Source organism: Symphalangus syndactylus, chromosome 16 (assembly GCF_028878055.3).
Source record: "Symphalangus syndactylus isolate Jambi chromosome 16, NHGRI_mSymSyn1-v2.1_pri, whole genome shotgun sequence".
In the NCBI taxonomy this organism is placed as follows: Eukaryota; Metazoa; Chordata; class Mammalia; order Primates; family Hylobatidae; genus Symphalangus; species Symphalangus syndactylus.
Genome location: NC_072438.2, coordinates 12,653,475 through 12,679,976, shown reverse-complemented (window position 1 = coordinate 12,679,976; position 26,502 = coordinate 12,653,475). Strand labels below are relative to the sequence as shown.

At 56.0% G+C, this 26,502-nt stretch overlaps 1 protein-coding gene across 6 annotated transcripts in view; it reads right to left on the bottom strand.

Moving 5' to 3' along the window:
- Positions 1-26,502, bottom strand: part of RGS12 (regulator of G protein signaling 12) — a 149,290-nt gene that overhangs the window by 10,472 nt on the left and 112,316 nt on the right. For 5 of the 6 annotated variants that reach the window (XM_055245792.2, XM_055245793.2, XM_055245799.2 and 2 more), the window contains 12 exons: positions 17,399-17,568; positions 16,806-16,898; positions 12,870-13,013; positions 11,935-12,114; positions 11,485-11,638; positions 8,324-8,400; positions 6,445-6,639; positions 5,993-6,066; positions 5,353-5,479; positions 3,061-3,157; positions 1,042-1,121; positions 499-652 (listed from right to left, as the gene is read on the bottom strand). In XM_055245792.2, the coding sequence (XP_055101767.1) occupies positions 499-652; positions 1,042-1,121; positions 3,061-3,157; positions 5,353-5,479; positions 5,993-6,066; positions 6,445-6,639; positions 8,324-8,400; positions 11,485-11,638; positions 11,935-12,114; positions 12,870-13,013; positions 16,806-16,898; positions 17,399-17,568 (1,545 nt within the window). The remainder of the gene's footprint in view (positions 1-498; positions 653-1,041; positions 1,122-3,060; positions 3,158-5,352; positions 5,480-5,992; positions 6,067-6,444; positions 6,640-8,323; positions 8,401-11,484; positions 11,639-11,934; positions 12,115-12,869; positions 13,014-16,805; positions 16,899-17,398; positions 17,569-26,502) is intronic. The other variant, XM_063619365.1, reaches the window with a different exon arrangement.

Here is a 26,502-nt window from a genome sequence, read left to right as displayed (position 1 = left end):
CAGGGGTGTGCAGGCTGAGCTTCCTCACTGACCCCCGTGGCCAAGAGAGCTCAGCAAGCCCACGGTCCTTCCAGGCCAGTGTGCTTCACCTCCCCTCACCTGGGCTCCCAGCTCTGCCTGGGGTGGACTCTCTAACGCTAACTGTGCCTCCAGCCATGCTGGGGACCCTGGCACAAGCCAGTGGTAGGGCCATAGGGAGAAGCCGGGGTGAGAGGGAGGCGGAGCCTGTGGGGGCCTCTGGCATCTCAGGGCAGACAGTGCTGCTCACATCGGCTGCCCCTGACGCCCTAGGAGGCCTGGCACTCAGTCTCAAAACTGGGGTTTCGGTGAAGTGATCCTGACAGCCCACAGACTGCCCCCAGGAGAAACATGTCTTCCAGGCCACAGGGACGGACCGCAGTCACCCAGATGCTGACAACTCAGAGCAGATCTACTGACTATACTGGAAACTAACTGTGCATTTACTAAAAACGTGGAAGTTTTAAAAAGTTCACATACCCTCTGCTTCGTCCAAATTAATTTTCTGATATTTTTTTTTCCCAATCTTTGCAATAGATTCTTCTCTCTTTGAAAGCCGGGGATCCCTAGCATTTTTTCCATTTTCTCCTTTTATTTTAATAGAATTAGACTTGCCTAGTGTTCTTTCCTCTCCCTGCATTAGAAGGAAAGTCAAAGTTCTACTTTCATTGCAATACACGACAATATATCATTCATTAGTTAGAGAGTAGAAGGCTCTATGAAATAGATTGCATTGATAGAGAATTTACATGCATTGCAGAAAAACCATTGCAATGATAAAGATTACAAACAAGAATAGCATTTAAGGCACAACCACTCCCACCTCAGAAGAAAAGAAAGCCAGTCCTTTACAGGCAAGAGGGAGCTGGGCATCGGCAGGGACGAGAGAGACCCCACCAAGGAGCGTGGGGGAGACACACAGTGATAAGCAGGCGGTGACGAAAGCACCAGGGCACTGCGCAGGGCAGGCAGGGGCCACAGCGAGAGGAGCGGGGCACAGGGTGGGCCAGGGTGGGGAATTACCGTAGCCGAGTGGTTTCTGGAGCTGGAATTTACAGCTATGTTCTGTTTGACTGGCACACCTTTCTGTTTATCTGTGGATGCTAAACATAAGAAAGCTTTATGACTTCAGGGACTCGCAAATCCATCTGAATGTTTCGCAGACACCCTGCTCCTACTGTCTCTGAGAGCAAAGCTGTAGAGAAGCCACAAGGCATCTGCTGCCCTTATTCACCACACACAGCCCGGAGGGGGGGCCCCACGGGACAGGAGAGAGGGCCCGTCCTCCACGCGCACAGCCGGACTCCGTACGTCTAACTAGGGACTTGCTGGAGGAGTGACGTTGAAATGGAAAAGCTCATTTCATATACTATTTGGCATAAATATTCTCTAGAAAGTCAGAGTCTTATATTTATGACATATTTTCTTTGTCTTTTCTTTTTTTCTTTTTTTGAGACAGAGTCTCATTCTGTCTCCCAGGCTGGAGTGCAGTGGCACGATCTTGGCTCACTGCAACCCCCAACTCCCGGGTTCAAGCGATTCTCCTGCCTTAGCCTCCCATGTAGCTGGGATTACAGGCATGCGCCAACACGCCCAGCTAATTTTTGTATTTTTAATAGAGACGAGGTTTCACCATGCTGGCCAGGCTGGTTTCGAACTCCTGACCTCAGGTGATCCGCCCGCCTCGGCCTCCCAAAGTGCTGGGATTACAGGCGTGAGCCACTGAGCCAGTCCGTGACATATTTTCAAATACAGCCTTTGCCCCATGTCAGGGCCACAGTCTGGCCTCTGCTGGCACCAATGGTCTCAAGCCCATTTCTGTGGCCCAGATGTGACTGGAGGAGTCGCGCTCCTGCCCCACATACAGCCCTACAAAAACGCTGAGCGCCAAGCTCCACCACAGGACTTGCCTGGACACAAACAGGCCCCGAGGCCCAGCAGGCCCTGGGCACAGAGGGTCAGCCAGGGCAGAGCTGCTGGCCGCCCTGCTGGGTTACACATGCTGTGCCTGCCCCACCTGACTGGGTGTCAGGGCCCGGGGCGAGGCTTTCCCTAGAGCAAAGGGTGGGCTGGGGGAAGGGTCTCTGCTTTGTGAGGAGTTGGGGAGGGGAGGAAGTGTTGGAGCTCCAGGGCTAATGGCCTCAGCGCTTGCTTCTGACTGGGACCCATGGCCCAGGTCTCCCTGGGTGGGGACAAGTGAGCCACATGCACCCTGCGTGACATCATCAGGGCCAAAAACCTGAAAAGCAGAGGGGCAGCCCAATGTCACCTGAAGTGGCTCCTCACAAAGTGAGCTCTCTACCTAGAACATCTGCAGGTGGGTTTCCAGAAAGCTCTTTCCAAGACACACCTCCCTACGGCACCTGCACCTGCAGGCCCCAAGGCCATGCCTCTGCCTGTCCCAGGGGACAGCTACAAACAGGACCCACCCTCCTGGGTCTGAGTAACCTTCCTCACGCATGGTTCTCAGCAAGGGCTCTAAGGAGGGCCGGCTCCTGCGCGTCAGGATGAGGTGGGGGCCGGGCAACGAGCCCATCTCCGAAGGCTGCTGGCCGGACCCCAGCTTCTCCAGGGCAGGACGGTCATGACCAGGGCAACACGTGGGAAAGAGCTCTGTCGACCACCCGATTCCCTGCACACAAAGAACTGCAGAACCAGCCCAAACGGCCGAGCCTGCAGCCTCCGCTTTGCCGGGCAGAGCACAGCCGCCTACTGCCCTGGCTTCCTGTTTTGTGCCCGGAGGGAAGGGCGCCAGATCAGGGCACCGAGGAGGGACCGGGGGCCCAGACCATTTCTCTTTTGTGTACTGACTCCAAAGCCTCCCCCTCCCCTGGGCCAGCCCCGCCTGCCCTCTCTCCTGCGCAAGCCCCATTCACCCTCTCCCCTGCACCGGCCCCGCTCGCCCTCTCCCCTATGCCAAGCCCACGGCCCCCTCCCATGCACTGGCCCCACCTGCCCCCTACCCTGTGCAGGCCCCACAGCCCCCTCCCCTGCACTGGCCCCACTCACCCTCTCCCCATCCGCTGCGCTGGCCCTACTCACCCTTTCCTCTGGAAGGATCCTTCTCCTCCAAGACAACCCGCTGTCCATCCAGACTCGATATAGGGGCGCCAAGGTCCAGGGGCTCCTTCTCTCCACTCTAGGGCAGAGATGGGCACTGAATAATTTACCCAGACTGGAACTTCAGGGAACAGATGTGTGTGATCCCACCTGGCTGCACGACCGTCCTAGGCTCGACGGAGTCACACAGGAGATGGCCCCGAGGTGAGGCCTGCCTGAGGTACATGAGCTGGGACTGAGCCAGGCTCCTGACATGGGTAATGAACTCTGGACACCGTGGTTGGCCCTGGGGAGAAGTGCCCTGAGGAACTGAGTGGGCAGCGTGTCCCACACCAGCCCCTCCAAGGCCCAGGGGCAGGGTGACGTGTCAACAGCTGAAGCACCTTCACCCACATATCTAATGCTATCAAATGCATGTAAAATACTTGGAAATAGGAAGTAAAGCCCGTATGAGTCTCCACATTCCTCACAACCTGGATGGTGGCCTCCCTAAGAACCCACTCACTGACCCTCAGACACTTGAACACTGCTACGAGGGGAACACTGACCCTCGGTCGCTGCTACCAGGGGAACACTGACCCTCCAACACTGCTAGGAGGGGAACGCTGACCCTCCAACACTGCTACGAGGGGAACACTGACTCTTGAACGCCGCTGCGAGGGGAACACTGACTCTCGAACACCGCTGCAAGGGGAACACTGACCCTTGGACGCTGCTACAAGAGGAACACTGACCCTCGAAACTGCTATGAGGGGAATACTGAGAGCAGATGTTCCCCTTTGTAAACAAGGAAGCAAAGACAGACAACTTTAGGACCAGGTCTGAGGCTGAAATGAAGCACCACTAGCCACAGGGCTGGAGTTCTTGTCTCTGCATCAGAGCTCTCCTCTAGCAGAGAATCTGACTCTTCACCTGCCATAGTCACTGTTAAGAAAAGACATCTGAAGGTGTTTGGCATTCACAATCTGTCAGTCAGGGGAATGACAGCCGTCCAATGCCAGGCGGGAGAGGCTCTAAGCTCCTGAAGGGGCCAGTCCGCTGGGCAGGCGTGGTGGGCCCTGAGGGGGAAGCAGAGGAGCCGCCCCAGGTCCCGCCTTCTCCACCACATTCGTGGGCACAGGGGGCCACAGAATTCACTGGAGAGGTCAGGAGAAAGCGTCCGTGGAAAAGCCACGTCCCAAACAACCCATTCCACACGAATCCTCCACAGCCCCCACGGCCCTAACCCTGCCTGGCCCAGAGCCCTCGGCAGCCGACGGCCACAGCTCACAGGAAACGAGCCTGACAGCAGCCAGCCCTTCCACCCTGGCACCCCCCAACCACGCCACGAGCATGCTGCCACGACCAACCCCATTTTACAGTCAGGGAAACTGTGACATACAGGGACTAAACAACTGCATAGCGTCTCCACAGAGTCGGCCAGAGGGGCACACCTGGGAGCCAAGCCAGGTCTGTCTCCGACCAGCAGACTCCAGGATGGAGCCTGCAGTGCCGGGAAGAGGCTTCAGGTTACCCTCAGAGGTGGTGTCTGTAAATAATTTAATAGGTTCTTCTTGTTCACTTCAAAGCTCTTGAATAATTTTGAGTGTAGTTTCAGGGAAAATTAAAATCCTGAAAATACTGGAAATCATTGCCCCAATAAAGTTGACAAGGAAAGAAGACTAGGCGGACGCTGTGCCCTGAACCCCCACGCTCTGGAGCACACTCAGCGGGGCCCAGCTCTCCCTGTCTCGCATGGCCTGCCCAGCACCTGCGGTCACCACCCCACGTGGTGTTTTCTTTCTTAACCCCATTCACATCATAATGGCACAGCCTGGAAATGCCAGCTGAGTTCTTCCATCTACAAAGTGCAGGTGAGAATCAGGATATCTCCACGTGACTGTGCACTGGGGGCATCAGCACAATACCCGGGCCCAGCAGTTGCGGTGGGGGCAGGGCCATCCGCACTCTCTTATCTGATCACATCTGCCAACAGCGGGGGATAGTCCAGGGTTGGTTTGTTTGTTTCTCATTTTGGCCTCCCTGGAGCAAAACCACATCTCAAATATCAATTCTTTTTGGAATGACCAAGGTACAAATAAACCATGATGGCTCCCACTGCACAGAATGAGAACCGGGGATGGCAGAAGCTGTGTCCTCTCCTCCAAGGGGGACAACCAGATCGGGGGAAGACACCGCTTCTTGGTATGCCCTCTTCAGTGAACAACACAGAGGCTGCCAAAGGGAACAGACAGTGCCTGCGGTGACGACGCCCGGGCCCCGTGCAACACTCACCAGCCTCACCAGCAGGCCACTGAGGTCCAGGCCGTACTTGGCCACCACAGGCCGCAGCACCTCCGTGACGGGCTTGGTGGGCTTGGCCTTGAGTCCCACTGACCGGTTAATTGGAACAAGATCCAGCCTGGTGGAGGATGAAAAAATTCACTACAAACTCATGTCAGCCCTCATTAGCTCAGTCTCATAAGCAGAACTACAGCACAGCCCCAGGCCACCCTCGAGGCCTTGGTGTGCCCCCCAGTTCAGCCCCAGCTGATCAGAACGTGCCTTCCTCCACATGGGAAAAGTCAGGCCAAGTAAGGGCCGTGGCCTCCTCCTCCCGGGACAGCAGCACCCTGCAGAGCAGCCTACAGAGAGCACTCCTGCCCCTCCCTCTCGGCATCTTAGGGGGCTGGGCTCACCAGGCCAGGGCAGTCCCTGTTCACGGGACAGGGAGGAGAGGGCCCCTCTCACCCCCAGGCTTATAGGGGAGGCTGCCTCATGTGGGCCTCCACCCCTCACCCCCCACACCGACACCCCATCGCAGCCCAGCATGGAGCATCCACAGGCTACCCACTAAGTGCAGAGACCAGCAGGTGGTGGGCACACGGGGTTGGCTCTGGGAGCCTCAGGTGAATGACAGCGATCTTCCTCTTACCGAAACAAGGTACGCTTTTCTAGGCGCAGGTCCCTTGACTCCAAGATGCTACTGTCTTGGTGCAGCACCAGAGGCTGAGGAACAAAGAGACCAGAATCAACGTGGGCACAGCAGGCAGCCCCCGAAAGGCAGAACAATGTGCCCCAGGCGCACAGCTGTGCAGAGCAAAAGAGCAGCTTCGAAAATAGCCATCGAAAGAAAGCGATCATTCTCCACACCAACCTAGCACCCGCATGCAAAGTGAAGCGATCACCCTTTCCACACCAACCTAGCACCCGCATGCAAAGTGCTCCCAGCAGATAGCTCAGTTCAGATAATCCGGCCTCCACCCCAGGCGCTGTTGTAATGAGGAGTGCAGGAGGGGGCAGCCTGAGGACTCTGACAAAGCTGGGGGCCAGGGAGCGGGGAGGTCATGGCCTGAGCGCAGCGCGAAGGTCAGGCGGGCCCAGTACCTTGTCCCCGCCCACCAGGAAGAGGTCCGCGGCTGCCCCGTTGATGCCATGCCGCTCACAGAGTCCGGACAGGATGTCTTTGATGGAGAAGCCCGCCCTTACAGCCACCACGCAGGATGTCCCATCCGGGAGGTGAATGCAGCAGTGCTTGGTGGCCTTGTCCTTCTCAGGTGCCAAAGTCCTGCAGGCCTCCGACTGGGGAGCGGGGAGACAAGCAGCCGTGAGGGAACCAGTGTCACAGGGGTGCAGGGCACCTCCCGGAGCAGCCCAGCTGGCCCAGGCCGCACGTGCTGGGGAGGCTGGTGCCCTGCCACTGTCCCACCTGCAGCTCCCCAGGTGCACACATCTCAGGCTCAGTCCACACTGCCTGAGGCGCTGGGTTTTGTGAATTAACACAGGAGAGCGGTCATCATTCTCTCAGCTCTGGGCCTCACTGGCCATCGTGCTCAGGACAGCACGGGCCCTGGCGCAGCTCTGCTCAGAAGGCACATTTGGGCTTCTCCACCCAGAAGCAGGGCCGTCCTGCGGGGCCCACTGAAGCTGCCCTGTGAGGACCACTCCCTCCTGGGGCTCTGGGTTCCAGCACCCTATCCTCTCTCTACACAGCTCCCCGTGCACGTCCTACCAATGGAAACCTTGCCTGGACTGTGACTTCGTCAGCACTGCCTTCCGGTAGTCTGAGGTCTCTTTTCCCTGAGCATTATTTCAGGAAACTAGTTTGTACAGCGGTAGGCTGGCTACACAAATGGTCCCAACCATCCCCTTCCCTGTATCTGTGCCCCTCATAATATGGCTTTGTGGCTCCTCCCATCAAGAGGTGGAGTCAGCCCCAGCCCAGACCTGGGTGGGCAGAAGGAATGGCTCCAAGCCTGGGCCTCCGGAGGCCGTCCTGCTCTGCTCACTGTCAGGGTCCCTAGACGGCTGTGGGACGGGGTGAACCGGCCTCTGCTGAGTGAGGCGAACGAAGGGTCCTGTCAGTGCTCCTTCCCCAGCCAAGGGCCAGCCATGCAACTGAGGGCCTCCGGGACCAGCCAGCTGGCTCATGTGCCAGGTAACCAGAAACACAGGGGAAGGCCGGCCAGAATGGGCAGAACCACCAAGCCGACCCAGAGACCCAGCACAGCGGTAATTGTTTTCAGCCTCTGAGTTTGGGGGTGGGGAGGTATTAGGCAACAAGAGCTAACTGATACCTGGTAAATCCTTACAGCTTTCAGTGTTACTTGGAACAACTGAAGAAGAAATTATATTCTACATTCATTCCTGCCTGGAAATTTCAAATGACTAGGATGCTGGCAACCAGCGAGGCTTTCCAAAATTCCCATCAAACAACATCTAACGAGCTCACGAGTCCTGCCTGCGCCTGCTCATCTCCCTCATCTGCTGGAAACTGGGGCCAGGACGAGCACCAGCCAAGCAATGAGCAGGCGTGAGAGGGTGTGGGTGAGACAGGCGGCCCGCAGGCAGAGGGGCAAATCCTGCAGTGTGGGAGTGGGTGGGCTGCTCACGCGCTGAGACGGAGAGCCTGCTCTCGACGCCTTCTGTTGATTCTTAGTGGGAGTTCACAAAAACTAAATTACAACAAAAAGACTTAAGAAAGAAATCCAAAGATACTTTGAGTTCCCTCCCTCGTATAACTAATAGTTTTTCATGCCCTCTCAGGAGCCCTAGGCTGGGGGACCATGAGGCCGGGGTCTGATGGGGCTCTGGGCCACTCTGTACTTTGCCACTGTGCCTGGGCCGGCCCCTGAGCCTCATCCCCCAGCTTTACAAAGTGAATGCTGCGTTTTGTAAACACAGGTTTCCATGAGAGAGAGGTGTCATCAATCAGCCGGTGGGGACAGCCCTGAGGCCTGTGGGATGAGGGGAGACAGTGACTCACCAGGTCCAGGCTCCCCGCAGAGGACACAGAGCCCTGAGACTCTCGGCGACACAGGCCTCCATTGGCATGCAGGGCGTCTTGACGGGGAAACACAGTGACTCACGTCAATCAGAACCCTGTTTATTTGGTCACATCTCCCAACCCTCTGCCCCCTTTAGGCTGAGCAGACAGACGCCAGGAAGCCCCCACCCCCACCCCTCCCCTACCAGGCACCACCTCGCCTCGCCTGGTGGAGACAAGTCACATGTGTCTTCCTAACCCTGGAAGCCAGTCAGGGACCAACACAACTCTACCCACCACGCAGCAGAGATGCCACTCTCTGCCCTGTCCACTGCCACATCCTGGCTCCAAAACATGCTTGGCTCATGGCAGGTACCCAACAAGCCACATCAGTACGTGCAGTTACACAGCACGGACCCAGGTGCACATCCCGGCCAGGGCCTTTCCTCCATTCCATCTGGAGCTTTCATCCCCAAATGTAGTTTCTGGGCCTAACTGGAAACCCCCAGCTGTGGCAACAGCCAGCGCTCTCAGCCGGATGCAGCCTCCAGACCCACTCGGTCCACGTCCTTTTCCTCTGACGTCCTGACATGAACCATAATGAAGTGTCAATTCTCACCAACCTCAACTAACGATATTCTTAGGCTAATCTACAAATCATGAAAATTCTGACACAGAAAGGACTTTTCAAACAGCACCCGCTCCCAAACCACGCCGCTGCGCATGGGCTCTGGGGCCTGAGGTGAGAGGGCAAGGCACCTCCCAGATGCACTGGCCTCCAGACTGCGGCCACCTTCCACAGGAACAGATGCCCAGGCCACATCCTGGGCCAAGATCAGAATGTGTTAGTTCTGGGAGTGCCTGCATCTGGGTTTTATTTTTTGGTTTGCTTTGTGTTTTTTAGAGACAGAGCATCGCTGTGTCCCCCAGGCTGGAGTGCAGTGGCACAATCATAGCTCACTGCAGCCTCCAACTCCAAGACGCAAGCAATTTTCTTAATTTTCTTCCCACCTCAGCCTCCCCAATAGCTAGGACAACAGATGCGCCACCACACTTGGCTAATTTTTAATTTACTTTTGTAGAGATGAGTGTCTCACTATGTTGCCCAGGCTGGTATTGAACTCCTAGGTTCAAATGATCCTCACACCTTGCCCCCCACGCCAAAGCATTGGGATTTAAAGGCATGAGCCACTGTGCCCCACTGCTATCAAGGTTTGGTTTTATTTATTTATTTATTTTTTGAGACAGTCTTGCTCTGTCACACAAACTGGAGTGTAGTTCTCGGCTCACTGCAACCTCTGCCTCCCGGGTTCAAGCGATTCTCATGCCTCAGCCTCCCGAGTAACTGGGACTGAAAGTGCCCATCATCACACTCAGCTAATTTTTTTTTTCTTTTTTTGAGATGGAGTCTCATTCTGTTGCCCAGGCTGGAGTTCAATGGCACAATCTCAGCTCACTGCAACCTCCGCCTCCCGGGTTCAAGTAATTCTCCTGCCTCAGCCACCCGAGTAGCTGGGATTACAGGCATGCGCCATCACATCTGGCTAATTTTTGTATTTTTAGTAGAGATGGGGTTTCACCATGTTGGCCAGGCTGGTCTCAAACTTCTGACCTCAGTTGATCCGCCCACCTCAGCCTCCCAAAGTGCTGGGATTACAGGCATGAGCCACTGTGCCTGGCCCCTAATTTTTTTTTTTTTGTATTTTTAGTAGAGCCTAACCATGTTGCCTAGGCTGGTCACCAACTCCTGAGCTCAGGCAATCCGCCCACCTTGGCCTCCCAAAGTGCTGGGATTATAGGCGTGAGCTCCCACGCCCGGCTCTATCAAGGTTTTAAAAGCCCTTTGCGGATCTGCCAGGTATGAGGATGGGCACGAGCGGATGGACTGTCTGAAGCAAACACTCCCATCTCCCAGGTACTCGGGAGGCCTGGCCACACCTAATAACGTAGTGTCCACCTCCCAGGTGGCCTCCGACAAAGGTGAACTCTACAACTCTCAGCTGCCTTTGCTTGGAGAACAGCACCTCACAGCATGGCCGGAAACTCAGGGCTGCCCACGTCAAGCCCTCACCAGTGCCTCCTTCAGCGCCCCGGGAACAACGCTCCCCCCTGCAGGTGGGGAGCAGCCATGCACAAATGTTTGGCACTGCAGGGCACACACAGGAGCCGCAGAGCACCCTGCTCACCTGCCTCCACTAGGGCCAGGCCGGCTGGTGCTAGCGCAATCACCTCACTGCCTGATTTAAACTTGGAGACCACAGGCTTAGTGCCAGTCCCCTGCCTTCAGGCAGGACACTAATTCCTGAAAACTAACCCCTTTCCCAAAAATCTCTAGAGAAGAAAATCTTCCCAGTTCTCCCCTGTGTGCTTTTCAGCCCTGGTACAGAACAGCCTCATCTTCGCCAGCCTTCAACATGGGCATCTCCATGCCCTCTGCCCTACCGCCCGCCAACACCACCCGGCTGGTGTCTGGAGCTCGGCCAGGAGCCGCCAAGGGCCCTGCAGCCCCACCCCCTGGCACCCTGGGAGCCGTCTCTCTACCTAACTTTTGTTACAGGAAGTCTCAGACGTGCAAAGAGGAAAAAGGGACAGAGCACCCAGAATGGGCAGCCCCCAATATCCAATACCAATCTTAACTTGAAAATGCTCACTACTCCAACTATGCTACTACATTTTAAAAAACCACACACATGTAAAAGGCACATGGACCCTGACATCTACCTAGGAAAAAGCCTCGGCAGAGAACCAAGCTGCCACTGGGGGAGATGCCCAATAGCACATTTGTGTGTTCCTATTTTTACTTCATTGTATTTTCCAAATTTTCTACCAAAAGCACCTGTTACTTTGACGGCGAAAAGCAGGGGAGGACACAGATGTTCAGCTGCCACTGTGTGGGGTAGGCCTGAGGTAGGCATGGGCTGGAACGTATTGAGCCCTTTTCTCTGGCAGATTCTGGAGCAGCCCTGCTGCCCTCTGGCTGGCTGACAGGTCGTGTCCCCAGACACAGCGGCATTCCTTATTCAGAGAAGCCTCCTCGACCCGCCCACAGGGCCTCTCACTGCACACATGGCCCAAGGTCACCGCCAACCCCCAGAGCAGCGCCGGGACGGGGACGTGGCTGCCTGGCCTGGACACCGCAGCCCAAGAGCCACCCCACAAACCGTCTGCGTGGTCCCCGTGCTCCCTCTTCTTCTGGGACCTCCCGGTGCTCCTGGTCCGTGACCATGAGAAAAACGCGCCTTTCCGCTTCTTCTCGCTGTCCTCATCCCCCACCTCTTCGTTCAGGGATCGGCCGGATTTTGATTTTCCACTTAACTGTCATCAAATGGAAACCTTGGTTAAAACAATGTGAAGTTATCTTTCTATTACATTAAGTGCAAAGGAGGCAATACTGAGCTGTAGACACAAGCACTCTATGGGATGGTATCACTTATACAGGTCATGGTGTGGCCCTGACAGGACTCCAGAAACAGCAGCTGGAACTTTCCAGCATGGAGCGTCACCCACACTGGTGAAGATGGCGACAGGGCCTCTTTTCACTTCCCACAGAACAGCTCTCAGCTGATGACACACAACCCACAGGGGCGTGAGGCCAGCCTCGGGGTGGTCACCTTTTTTGGTGTGGACACACTGGAGTGGTCCGAACCGAGGCTGTGCTTAGAAGCCGGGCTGCTGGGGACCTGCTGCGAGTCCGGGAGTGCGCGGCCCTCCACTTCCGCCAGGATGCATTCCTGGTACAGCGGGGACTTCAGAAAGCGAGTGTAGCTATCAAACTTCATGAGATTGAAGATCTGGGGAGAAGACGTAAGGCAGGACAGTCACAGGAGGGACCCGGACACGCAGCCTCAGGCGCAAGGCTGCTTGGCGACCTGTAGGCAATCACTGGCCCTGTCCTGAAAGGCCATCGTTTCAGTCCATTTTCCCCCGCCAGCCCTGAGGGTACTTAAGAGTTATTTCCAGTGTGCCTCTATATCTGAGTCTTCTTTCTCATAACGAACCAGCCTTTATCACTCTTAAAATTAGTGAATTCTGACAACTTACAGAAGCCATCAGCACGAGCAGACTCCAGAGAACTTTTATTTTGTTAAATAAGATTAAAACCAAAAGCAACTAGAAATCTAACAGCAGACTGCTTTGAAAATGCCACCCTATGCTTCTGTGAATGTGACTCATGCGCCACAGCGACATGCAGAGGCATGTCTCGAATAGCATGGGGCCTAATGCACATCACCACAGCAATGTCCTACAATGCAAAACTTCAAACGCAGATGCGCCATCACCCATGCAGGTGTGATTCCACACAGATGCATAGGCATCAAAACATAAGCCAGTGTGAACAGCCGGCTCATTGCAGACAGGCACACAGTGGTTCGGGACTTATTTCATGGCCCTACTGAAAGCCCCACTTTCTGTCTGCGTTTCTCCACCTGCATCTGTGACGCCCTCAATCCACTGGCCTGCCTGATACCACATGTTCTTTGAAGGTGGGCCCTATACCCTGAGCCCTAGCCTGGACTCCCCACAAGCTCCCACGGCCTGGGGTTACCTGGAGCTGCTGCTCCTTGAACATGTCCGGGTGAGGTGCGCGGAGAACATCGTCTGCTAGCTGGGCCTGGCTGTCGATGTTGACCGGGGTGGTGGCTTTGCTGCAGAGAAACTTACTGAAAATCTCCCGGGCCCTGTAGGAAAGCTGACAGGAAAGGCACCTGAGCAGCCCAGCACGGCTTCCTCTCCCTGCACTCCTGCTGCCTGCCAAGGCCCGGCACGCCCGGGCACTAGAGATGTATTCTCACGGGCCCCAGTAAATACCTCTTGCTTGAATAAATAAATAAATAAATAAATAAATAAATAAATAAATAAATAAAAGTGCGGCCAGAATGCAGCAGCACTGCACGGGCTCCTCTACGATTGTTTAAATGGACACTTAAAGTGTCCCAAAGACCCGGGCGATGCTAGCCCAGCAGCAGCTGCGCAGGCAATATTGCTGTGTGTCGACACACGCCTGGTCTTGGCAAGGTGGCAGTGCAGGAGAGCAGCGCCCTCTGAGCATCGGGAGCAGATGAAAGCAGCCCCAGAGCCTGGAAGCAGGGCCACAGGCCGACTGAGGAAACAGCAGCCAGGCCAGGCCAAGGCGTCTCTCCCAGGTTTCTCCTGCACCTCCCACGAGGCGCAGGAGGAGAAGCTGTGAAACCATGGCCTGGGATGCCCTCCTGCCTCCCATTTGCTTTCAAATTCCCCTAAATACACGTTCCTTCCTCAGAATTCCAGCACACTGAAAGACAACCCATCTGCTGGTGAAAGCTGTGGCTGAGGGCGTTTATACAAACCAGGTTTAGGCAAAATTAAATATCATGTATATTTAAAAAATTTATTCTGAAAAAGAAATGATTTTTTTCAAGCCACGTGAAAATATTTTAGCGTCTACTTTCCAATTGCTCTAGATGCTCCCTGCACCGAGACAGCCTCGAATGAGGCCACACGGCCCTATCACACGCCACCCTCTCACGCAGTGCTCTCTCACACACCCCTCACACGCACCCCTCTCACACACCCCTCACACACCCCTCACACACCCCTCTCACACACCCCTCTCACACCCCTCACACACCCCTCACACATGCCCCTCACACACCCCTCACACACCCCTCACACATGCCCCACACACCCCTCACACACTCCTCTCACATGCCCCTCACACACCCCTCACACACCTCTCACACACCCCTCACACACCCCTCTCACACACCCCTCACACACCCCTCACACACCCCTCACACACCCCTCACACACCCCTCTCACACCCCTCACACACCCCTCACACACCCCTCTCACACACCCCTCACACACCCCTCACACCCCTCTCACACACCCCTCACACACCCCTCACACACCCCTCACACATGCCCCTCACACACCCCTCACACACCCCTCACACACCCCTCACACACCCCTCACACACCCCTCACACACCCCTCACACCCCTCTCACACACCCCTCACACACCCCTCACACACCCCTCACACCCCTCTCACACACCCCTCACACACCCCTCACACACCCCTCACACATGCCCCTCACACACCCCTCACACACCCCTCACACACCCCTCTCACACACCCCTCACACACCCCTCACACACCCCTCTCACACACCCCTCACACACCCCTCACACACCCCTCACACATGCCCCTCACACACCCCTCACACACCCCTCACACACCCCTCTCACACACCCCTCACACACCCCTCACACACCCCTCACACACCCCTCACACACCCCTCACACACCCCTCACACACCCCTCACACCCCTCTCACACACCCCTCACACACCCCTCACACACCCCTCACACACCCCTCACACACCCCTCACACACCCCTCACACACCCCTCTCACACACCCCTCACACACCCCTCACACACCCCTCACACCCCTCTCACACACCCCTCACACACCCCTCACACACCCCTCACACACCCCTCACACACCCCTCACACCCCTCTCACACACCCCTCACACACCCCTCACACACCCCTCACACACCCCTCACACACCCCTCACACACCCCTCACACACCCCTCACACCCCTCTCACACACCCCTCACACACCCCTCACACACCCCTCACACACCCCTCACACACCCCTCACACACCCCTCTCACACACCCCTCACACACCCCTCACACACCCCTCACACACCCCTCACACACCCCTCACACACCCCTCACACACCCCTCACACACCCCTCACACATGCCCCTCACACACCCCTCACACACCCCTCTCACACCCCTCACACACCCCTCACACACCCCTCACACACCCCTCACACACCCCTCACACCCCTCTCACACACCCCTCACACACCCCTCACACACCCCTCACACACCCCTCACACACCCCTCACACCCCTCTCACACACCCCTCACACACCCCTCACACACCCCTCACACATGCCCCTCACACACCCCTCACACACCCCTCACACACCCCTCTCACACACCCCTCACACACCCCTCACACACCCCTCACACACCCCTCTCACACACCCCTCACACACCCCTCACACGCCCCTCACACGCCCCTCACACACCCCTCACACACCCCTCACACACCCCTCTCACACACCCCTCACACACCCCTCACACACCCCTCACACACCCCTCACACACCCCTCACACCCCTCTCACACACCCCTCACACACCCCTCACACACCCCTCACACACCCCTCACACCCCTCTCACACACCCCTCACACACCCCTCACACACCCCTCACACACCCCTCACACACCCCTCACACACCCCTCACACACCCCTCACACATGCCCCTCACACACCCCTCACACACCCCTCACACACCCCTCTCACACACCCCTCACACACCCCTCACACACCCCTCACACACCCCTCTCACACACCCCTCACACACCCCTCACACACCCCTCACACATGCCCCTCACACACCCCTCACACACCTCTCACACACCCCTCACACACCCCTCACACACCCCTCACACATGCCCCTCACACACTCCTCTCACATGCCCCTCACACACCCCTCTCACACACCCCTCTCTAACACACCCCTCACACACCCCTCACACCCCTCTCACACACTCACACACCCCTCACACACCCCTCACACCCCTCTCACACACTCACACACCCCTCTCTCACACATCCCTCACACACCCCTCACACATGCCCCTCACATACCCCTCACACACTCACATGCCCCTCACACACCCCTCTCACACACCCCTCACACACCCCTCACACACCCCTCACACACCCCTCTCTCACACACCCCTCACACCCCTCTCACACACTCACACACCCCTCACACACCCCTCACACATGCCCCTCACACACCCCTCACACACTCCTCTCACATGCCCCTCACACACCCCTCACACAAACTCCTCACACACGCCCCTCACACACCCCTCACACACCCCTCACACATGCCCCTCACACACCCCTCACACACTCCTCTCACACACCCCTCACACACCCCTCACACACCCCTCACACACCCCTCACACATGCCCCTCACACACCCCTCACACACTCCTCTCACATGCCCCTCACACACCCCTCTCACACACCCCTCTCTAACACACCCCTCTCACACCCCTCACACACGCCCCTCACACACGCCTCACACACCCCTCACACACGCCCCTCACACGCCCCTCTCACACGCCCCTCACACACCCCCTCTCACACGCCCCTCACACGCCGCTGTCTCACACACCGCCCTCTCACACGCCCCTCACACGCCCCTCACACGCCGCTGTCTCACACGCCGCCCTCTCACACGCCCCTCACACACCCCCTCTCACACGCCCCTCACACGCCGCTGTCTCACACGCCGCCCTCTCACACGCCCCTCACACGCCCCTCACACGCCGCTGTCTCACACGCCGCCCTCTCACACGCTCCTCTCACACAGCCCCCACTTCCCAAGTGTGGACTTACCTCCTTTTTGTCATGTGCAGGAACATGGTTAAAATATTCACAGGCCTGCCAGAATAAAATGTTTTCTTCACTGAATTCTTTCCTCAGAAAATCCTAAGAAAGACACCATTTATTAACATTGACACAGGGTCCTCCTTTTTCCTACTTCCCCTTCTACAGAAACCACGGGGTCACCAGCTGCTCAGGGAGCTGCCCGAGGGCCTGGAGAGAAACCTCATCGCTGCCCAGCACTTTAGGGAACCGCGCTGCTGCTTCCAGCTGTTTCCCCAAAAGGGAAACATCTCTTTGAAGGGCTGGCAGCAGGCACCTGGCTTCTTAATGCACACAGGAAGCTCCAGTGCTGCAGGCTGCAGAGAGACCCCAGGAGACAGCGGAAGGCCGGGACGCTCCCTGGGGGCAGAACCAGGGGCAGGATTCCACCCACCCTCCTCTGAGCTCTTGAGAGGGGGGCGATCCAGGGAGGGGAGACCCCTGCCACAGGGCTGCTCAGGGCCCGCGGGGTGCCGCTGTCTCTAGGGCGGCCCACGGATCCTGCTCGGTAGTCTCCGCAGAGCACAGACCGTTCCGCCACTCCTGGGCTCTTCCCTACTCACAGAGAAGTAGCGGACACCGACGGGGTCCTGCAGCAGGCGCTCGAAGGACACGGCCCAGCTGGCGACCCTCCTCTCACGCAGGCGGCGGCAGCTCTGCACGCTCGGGAGGCTGGCATTGCTGCTCAAGCTGTTGTTGCTGACACAGTCCTTCAGGTCGGCGCCCGTCAACTCTGCGGGACCAGCACAGACAGCACCTGCACCCCTGCCCTCCGCCCCAGCCCAGTGAGTGCTCTGCCTGCCCACAGGAGACCCTGGGACATGCAGCAAGCTCCGTCCCCTCCAACACCCATTCAGTCAACAACCATGCACGGCACACCTACCACCTGCCAGTGCATTCTACACACAGGGATGGAGTAGGGAACAAAACACAGACCCCAACCTTGAGTGGCTGCACGTGTGTGCACGAGCACACACATTCACATGTGCAGGCCCACACAACACCCTTGCACGCACACTCATACACTCACACGTGCACACTCGCCCAAACAATAACAAACCACAGCCACAGGGTTGAACAGGAAAAGCAACTAACCTTACACGGGAACATGCGCACACAGAGCACTAAGACCATCATGGCAACGAGACGTTTCCCAAACAGACATGCTAGAGCAAAAGCAGCCGGGCGCAGGGTGCTGTGTATGCCACATGTGTTACATCCTGACCCGTGGTGCCCTCAGGGGCGTGCGCAGTCGAAGGGGGCACAAGGCTCACCTTCCGGATGCGGAGCCCACACACCCGTGACTGTGCACTGCTCTGCATGTGGGCTCCTTCTCAACACGAAACTCTCAGGTACAGTGTCCAGAGCTAAGCCCTCAGCCACGCACGTCAGCTCGGTGGCTCATTTACAGGTGACCCGACGTGGGATATGGCACAGCACGCATCCCAGGACACTGGATCCTGCCTGATGTGTCTGCAAAATGGCCCTCAGTGGCCTTTGGTTCCCAGTATCTCTTGAGCTCTTGAATAAAGAGAATGGAGGTCCCCAGGAAATCCCTGTTCATCATCCTTGTCCACCGGACACAAACAGTGTGGGGGGCACCCCCGTCCCTCCTGATGTGAGCAGTGTGGGGGCACCCCAGTCCCTCCTGACACGAGCAGTGTGGGGGCACCCCAGTCCCTCCTCACACGAGCAGTGTGGGGGCACCCCTGTCCTTCCTGACGCAAGCAGTGTGGAGGTGCCCGTCCCTCCTGATGCGAGCAGTGTGGGGGCACTCCATCCCTCCTGACGCTAGCAGTGTGGGGGCACCCCATCCCTCCTGATGAGAGCAGTGTGGGGGCACCCCATCCCTCCTGACAAGAGCAGTGTGGGGGCACCCCATCCCTCTTGACGAGAGCAGTGTGGGGGCACGGTGCGCAGGATAAGCCGCCCAGGCTGGCACTGCCGTAACGTCAAGGCCACAGGACTGATCCCAGTGGACGAGTTGATGGGCTCCAGCTCCAGGCCAGCAATTAGAACACATCTTATTAGCAGCAAGGGACCAGAGGTAGAAAGAGACCAGGAAGGGGGTCAGTGAGGCAGCATCAACTCCTCTCAGGGGCAGAAGCAACACTAAACCTTATGGATTCAGCCCAGTCTGCAGACTTGCTCTAGGGGACAGGTAGAGGCCTGGCTGGAGGCTTCCAAGGAGGCCACGGTGTGGGCCCCACTAATCCAGAGAAAAGTGGAGCCCTAGGGCCCAGGAGACCAAACCAGGGATTTGATCCAACAGTGTCCCTCATGGTCAGCATGGCAGCCAGAGGCTACGCTCGGCAGGAGTCATTCAAAGTGCAAAGAGCATTTAGATTAAAAAAGAAAATTTTAAAGAATAATCAAATAATTTAAACTGCTGTAGAAAAAAATTAAAAGAAGACCGAAAGGAAGTTCTAGGATAGGATCAGAAACACACAGTGTTAATGTTTCCTTGAATCCACCATGCTGTCGATCTGTTATAGATCAAATGTGTGTAATCGCAGTGGCCGCCAGCACACACTGAAGTCTCAAAGGCCTGCGGCTGGGGCTCACACAGAAGCCCTGACTCCGAGCTACGGTGGAAGGGGCGGCACGCACTGCAAGAGGACGCGCACCGGCGCTCACACTCAGGACAGGGTGGCCAAGCCAGGAGCGCTGGGGCCAAGGACAGAAGGACAGGGGCCATGTGAGGCTCCCTCTGCACCCAGCACCTCTGCCACCATGTCGACAGAACTGTCTGGAAATGCCTTGCTTAAAGAATCCCAACATCCAAGGCTCCCCCATGTGGCAAGTGCCCCGTTCTGCATGTAAGCCAGCTGTGAAACTCTCAGGCACTCACTTGCACACTCACTCTCTCTGGGGCAGGGGTCCTCGGAGCAGGCTGACTCTGTGCTTGCCTAATATCCTGTCACCAGGGAACTGAGGAGCAAAACATCACAGGCAGGAATTCTCCCTAAATGGACATATCACGCTGATACTTGCCTACGGGTGTCTTGTTAGAACCACACAAGTGGAGTGTGAAAGCTCCTGTGGAAAGCTACGCAGAAATGAGGGGAACAAACAAGACGAGCAAGACACCAGGCCAGGCCAGCCTAACACGACAGCACACGCAGACCACAATCCCAAACACGCGGGGCCAGGCCAGCCTAACATGAGAGCACACGCAGACCACGATCCCAAACACGCAGGGCCAGGCCAGCCTAACACGAGAGCACACGCAGACCACGATCCCAAACACGCAGGGCCAGGCCTGCCTAACACGAGAGCACACGCAGACCACGATCCCAAACACGCAGGGCCAGGCCTGCCTAACACGAGAGCACACGCAGACCACGATCCCAAACACGCGGGGCCAGGCCTGCCTAACACGAGAGCACACTCAGACCACGATCCCAAACACGCGGGGCCAGGCCTGCCTAACACGAGAGCACACGCAGACCACGATCCCAAACACGCAGGGCCAGGCCAACCTAACACGAGAGCACACGCAGACCACGATCCCAAACACGCAGGGCCAGGCCAGCGTAACACGAGAGCACACACAGACCACAATCCCGAACTCACAGGGGACAGCATCAGTGTCACCTGCAGGACACAACAGAGTACAGAAACAGATCCTGAGTGTCTAAGTCACGATCAGGGTAGTGGGTGGGGTGCACAGAGAAGATGACCTCTGAAAAACTATCCAGTCGGATCTCTTCCTTCCAGCACACACTGAAACAAATCCCGATGAATCAAATATTTAAGTGTAAATTAGAGAAACACCAGAAGAAAATGTGGGATAATTTTTTAAAACATTGGAGTGAGGAAAGCCTCTGGAAGGAAGACATGAAGCCCAGAGCCACGAAGGCAACGCTGACACGGTGCACGGCACAGAGGTGCAACTCTCAGTAGGGAAAAGCACCATCAGCCAAGTCCCCGGACAGGAAACTGTGGGGCACTGGAGACACATCACACAGGTGGCGGGCTGGCTCCCTTTCCTACATCAGAGCACCTACATGCCAAGAAGAAAACCATCAACAAGCCAAAAGGAAAACAGAAGGATACAGGCGGCCACCAAGTAGGAGGAGGCCCCTGGACACTCGTAGGTGCACCAGCCTCATCACAGAACGCCAGCCATGAGCCTAAGCCTCAGGCTGTATGTAGCCATCCTCCTGGCCAAGATCACGATGGCAGCGAAGTCTGAGCCAAGAGGCACCTTCTGCACTGCTGGGAGGAGCAAACGCAGATCAACCCCTCTGATGATATTGATCAAAACATAAAGTATAAATGCCCAGAGCCAGCTACTGCTGCCAGGGTGCACTTCGTTCATCAGTCCTACGGTGAAGCTGTAGGACCTCCTGCCTGGTGCTAGGAGATGGAAGACCAGAGCTGGCTGGACAGCCCCCAGGCACAGAACGCACAATGGCACGCCCTGCATCAGAAACAGCCTCAGGGGCCCATCTTGTTCTGTGTACATTCCAGCGTATGGGCACATACTACCTATTTAAAAAATAAGATCATGCAGGCTGGATGATCACTTGAGGCCAAGAGTTTGAGACCAGCCTGGGCAGCATAGTGAGACCCTATCTCTACAGAACATGAAAATAAATTAAAAATTAGCTGGGCAGGGTAGCACACACCGGTGGTCCCAGCTATTCCAGAGGATGGCTTGAGCCCAGAATTCAAGGCAGCAGTGTTGCTAACCTTGCTATATTTTACGCTGACAAATGCGGCGATCCTCATGAATAAAGTTTCTGCATTATGAGCACCATGACATTTTTCTTCCAGCTTTTTTTCCTGAGACAATAAAGGCTAGCTGAGAACTGAGGGAGAAACAGAAGTTAACTGGCCTCCAGGGAGCAAGGGAGAGCTTCCATGACAGGACAAGCCACGCTGAGCTGGGCAGAGCAGGGAGCCAGCACGGAGCAGCACGAAGTTTACCCTGGGGGAGAGTGATGAGCAAGGGACTGCAGGGTCCCTCTGGCTGCCTGGGGGATGGCCTGGAGGCTGCCTAGGCAAGGCCCAGCTGAGGGGCCCTGGGAAGAACCAGGACGGGAAGACAGGGGAGGCAGAAAGGAAGCTGCCCCACTGCACGCTGTGGCCGGCACGGCTCAACCCCCCACGGTTGCTGACGCTTTTGCTCCTGGAACTAAAGGTGCTTCAATTCCAACACACAAGCACAGTGACGTGAACCGTCTGCCTCCCTTGCTGCCAGTGGAGGGGAGATGGGCCTCTCCCTGGTACCACGTGGAAGTCCCACACCAGCCCCCGGGCCCACCTCCCCTGTTCCCTGGCTACTCCCTAGGCCTTGCCGCCTCCCTCAGCAATGGGGCCAGCTACCCACAGGGCTGCTCTTCCCATTCCTGCGCTGGTGTATTTGTGGAATGAATGAATGAATGGTGACTGATATAAATTCTGAGTGAAAGATGACTGGTATATTGACTAGCATCATATTCAAAAGCTTTGGCAGATACTAATTATTTTCTAAGACTCACAAATCAATAATTGATTCTTTAAAAGTCTAATCAAGAAAGAAACATGATTGTATTTTAAACAGCAAATGATGACCTGTCTGGTGTGCTCGGCTCCACTGTGCCAGGTGTGCCCGCCCAGGGAATCTGCATTCCCTCCCCGGTGTGCTCCTACTCCTGCCCTTGGGGTCCTGCAGAGGCAGATGCCATGTATAGGAACCCACATGGCAGACCCTCCTGAGAGAGCACAGCCTCGGGTACAGAGGAGCATGGCAGAGAGCAGATGCAGGCACGGCTTGGGGACAGTGTGGGCGCCTGACCCTCTCCTGGGCCTGCCCAGGCTCCGGGACCCACTCAAGTGAGAGTCGCTTTAGCTGCAAATAAACCATTTCCAAGGAAGGGAGAGAGGTTGCAGTCCGTGCTCTTCTCTGGTATTGCAAAGACAGGAGGCATGACCTTGCCAATTGCTCCCAGCACTGCTGGGGGTGAGAGCCACACCCCCTTCACATAATCTCACTTTGTAGCTTTGTGCTGACATAGGAATCGTGCTCCAGTAATTCCTCCCAGTGTGAGGCCACAGCAAGTGGGGGGGGGGGCTCAACTCAAGCATGGGAGCCTGGAGAGTGGAGGAAGCAGACACATTACCTGGAGGAGCCGGAAAGAGAAGGCTCTGGGCCACAGCCCCGGCTGCCCATGCCACCCCTGCCTAAGGATCAGGATAGAAAACTCATGACCCAGCTCCTCAGCTTCCCGAGGGCACAGACAGGACCTGCTGGGCACATGGACCTTCCTGAGTCCAGCCATTCGCAAAGGACAGTGGAATCTCCAGCAACACACACGTTTTTCAAAAACTGGCTACCGGAAAACGTTCACCCAGAATTCTTGTAATCATTAAGCTCTCCTGGTGAATTTTTATGATTCCATTTGGACAAAATTCATGCAGGTGACTTGCGGAGGAACACAGGAGAGCCAGGCGCGACTGCAGAGCCCCCTGAGCACCATTTTTCTTTGCGACGTGGCTCAACACACACGGAAAGTCGTCTCCTCTCTGACATCCACTTTCAATTATGGATTTCACAATTCACAGAACTTTCATGTGCTCTGGAGTTGTTCTCGTCACGTGGAAAATAGTGCACAGTCACAGAAGGCCTGACCTTGAACCCTGAGCAGCACTCGCCTAAAATAAAATTCCTTGCAAAAGCTACCATTCCGACCCCAGCTCCAAGGCCAGAACGCGGGAGGGACGCCACCACGTCTGCAACTCACTGGCCTGCTCGCAGTGGCCTGCCTGATTCTCCGGTGCTGAGCATGCGAGTCAAACCCACACTTGTGATCTAAGCCAAAGAAGAAAAGAGATCCACAAAACACACCCCACATCCCAACACCACCTTAGAGAACACGGTCCAGTGTATGGTACTGTTGTGGGGTTTTGTCTTTCAACTGACCCATCTGAGTCAAAGAAATGCTTTCCTGGTGAAAAAGAGTTTAAAGTCTGTTCAGATTTGCTGCTAACTGGAAAAGCCGCCATACTTACATTGGTGAGTCAAAAATGTAGGTTACGTTACAAATGTTAATACCGTAAGATTAAAAGTTTGCAGTTCTGTAACACACGGCCTGGGCCCATTATTATCTCATCCAAACCATAACCTCAAACCCTCTGACTGTTTAAGTCACAACTCCAAGTCAGGTCACGAAACGCGTCACTGCACAGGCACCCCATGGGCCCCTCACCCCCAACACAATCCCGCCGCAGCAAACATACCTGAAGACCACACAAGTCAGTGTGTCCCTGACAACGCGACAAGGTATGCAGACGGGGACACGGGACTTTACCTGGGTAGAGCTGATAAGAGCCACTGTGATGCCACTTAACCAAATACTTCCAACCATGCACTGCAAACCACCCCTCTGAGTCCATACCAGGGTCAGCCGGCAGAGCCCGGGCGGCCCCGAGCAAAGGCCTGGGCCCCACACAGGGACATTGTTCCTGAGCTCACACTCCCAGGAGGGCAAATTACTGCAGTTTCTCCCGCGATCCCAGCACACGGCTGACACAGACGGCTCTGCCCTGCCTGCACTGAGGCTCGCGGATGGGAAGCCAACGGGAGACGCCGCACGAAGCCTTGCCGAAGACGCATGCATAATTCACAGCAGCCCCTCGGCTGCTGCCGCCACGGAGCCTGAATTATTGAAGGCGGGCTGAGCACAGCTAGGTGACTGCGCACGGGTCATAAACACTGCAGATGGAACCCCGGCCTCCCGACACGCTACTCCACTTCAGCACTTTGTGCTTTATTAAAAAGTACTTGTAGGCTTTTTGTATAGTTTTTAACTCTAATTTCCATATGTAACTTAAATTTAAAAATTTTTAGTCCCATAAATATAAAACCTATCTTTTTAATAAGCAGGTGATCACTCAAACAGCGTGTTATCAGGAATATGTATTTAGTTAGGAAATAAGCAACTATACCAAACTGGACCACCTGTGAACCATAAGGAACATTTTTACCACCAAGCAAAACATGCCAACTCGCAGACATTTCTGAAGAACCCGTGGGCATCCTGGAGGCGGCCTGCCCCCTGCAGGGGGTGGTCCCTTTCCGGGGTGGGGTGCCACACCCACCTCTGTTGCTCCTGCCCCCAGGCCGAGCAGGGCCTCATCTCTGAGAGGGTCTCCTGGGTCATCAAGGGTTAGGAAACACCCGCTAACAGCACAGGTGAGACACAGCAAAGTTCCCTGGAGAGGGCGGGTGACACACAGTCTCCGTTTTTCTAGGACACTTAGGTCTCTGCAGTTAGGACAGAGGTGGCCTCCGACAGCAACTGCAGGAATGGGCATCGCCATCCCACTGACACTGCATTACACAAAGTTGGTGGTGGGCAGGGTTTGGCTGGAGGCGCCGTTTGCTGACCCCATCTACTGACTCCGGGGTGGACATTGCCACGTAAGCAGCTCTAACTTGATGGCAGCTCCACTAAAAAGGCATCAAATCAAGCTCAACATTTTCCAAGAAAAAAGTCCTGAAAAGGCTGTAGAAGGTGGAGCTTGGCCTCATTCGGCCCACTCTTCCATCATGTGCTTCTTGGCCTCCAGTTTCTGTGACACAGGAAGCCCTTCTCCACCGCTCACAGGGCGGCCCAGGCAGGAGGCGTGGGTGCAGGCTCTGAGCCCACCTGGCCTGAGTTCTGCGCTCCTTTCTGGCTGGTCACCTCGGCGGGGCGCCACAGTCCCATGGGCCTCAGTCCCCGTGTCCATCTGAGGCTGGCAGGGGCTTGCAGGGCTGTTGTGAGGGCCAGGAGAATGAAGATGGGCGAGTGGCCGAAGCTCAGATGTAGGCACTATCACTGCAGCTAAATGTGCCTATGGGGGAGCCGGGACATACAAGCACCGAGATGCCACAGGAAACCTTTGTTCACACCCAAACCAGCTCTCTCCTGGGCAACGTGTGCCATCCTTTTTGGGGGGCAACTTTTTATTTTGAAATAGTTTCAGACTTGCAGAAAAATTACAAGGATAATAAAAGGGACTCCCATATCCGTTTGCCCAGATTCACCAAATGTCCGCATTCTTCCAGCTTGCTGTATCATCCCATCCCTCTCCCGTCCGCCCATTCTCCCTTCCTCTAAACATGTTCACACCTGCACACATGCAACCATTTTCCAGACTATCTGAGATTAAGTTGGAGACAGCATGCCTCTTTGCCCCTAAACACGTCAGTATAGATTTCCTAAGAAGGTGGACATTCTTTCATAACCAAGTACCAACATCGAAATCAGGAAATTTAACAAGCCATCTTCCAGTTTCATCGATCCTGTCCTTTCTAGCTCTTTTGCCCAGAGCAGGGTGGAACTCAGGGTGGCTGCTACCGTGTGTCTGCAGTCTCCTTCCATCTGGAATGTTCCCCAGCCTCTCTGTGGTTCCAACCCTGACAGAGGCCGGTTATTTTTAAGACTGTCCCTCAGTTTGGGCTTGGCTGATGTTTCTTTGTAACTGGCTGGAATGCCCTGGAAGCCATGCGGTGTCCCTCCGGGACCTCCTCTGAGGAGGCACGTGGTGTCAGTTTACTGCAGGGTGGGTGACACTGGCTCTCATCATGTGGCTGGGGCACTAGGTTTGTCCGCTGTCATTTCTAGGGTTCCCTGGTGATAATAAGCTTCGTGCAGAACTACTCTGAGGTTCTGTAAGTGTCTTGCTTCACATC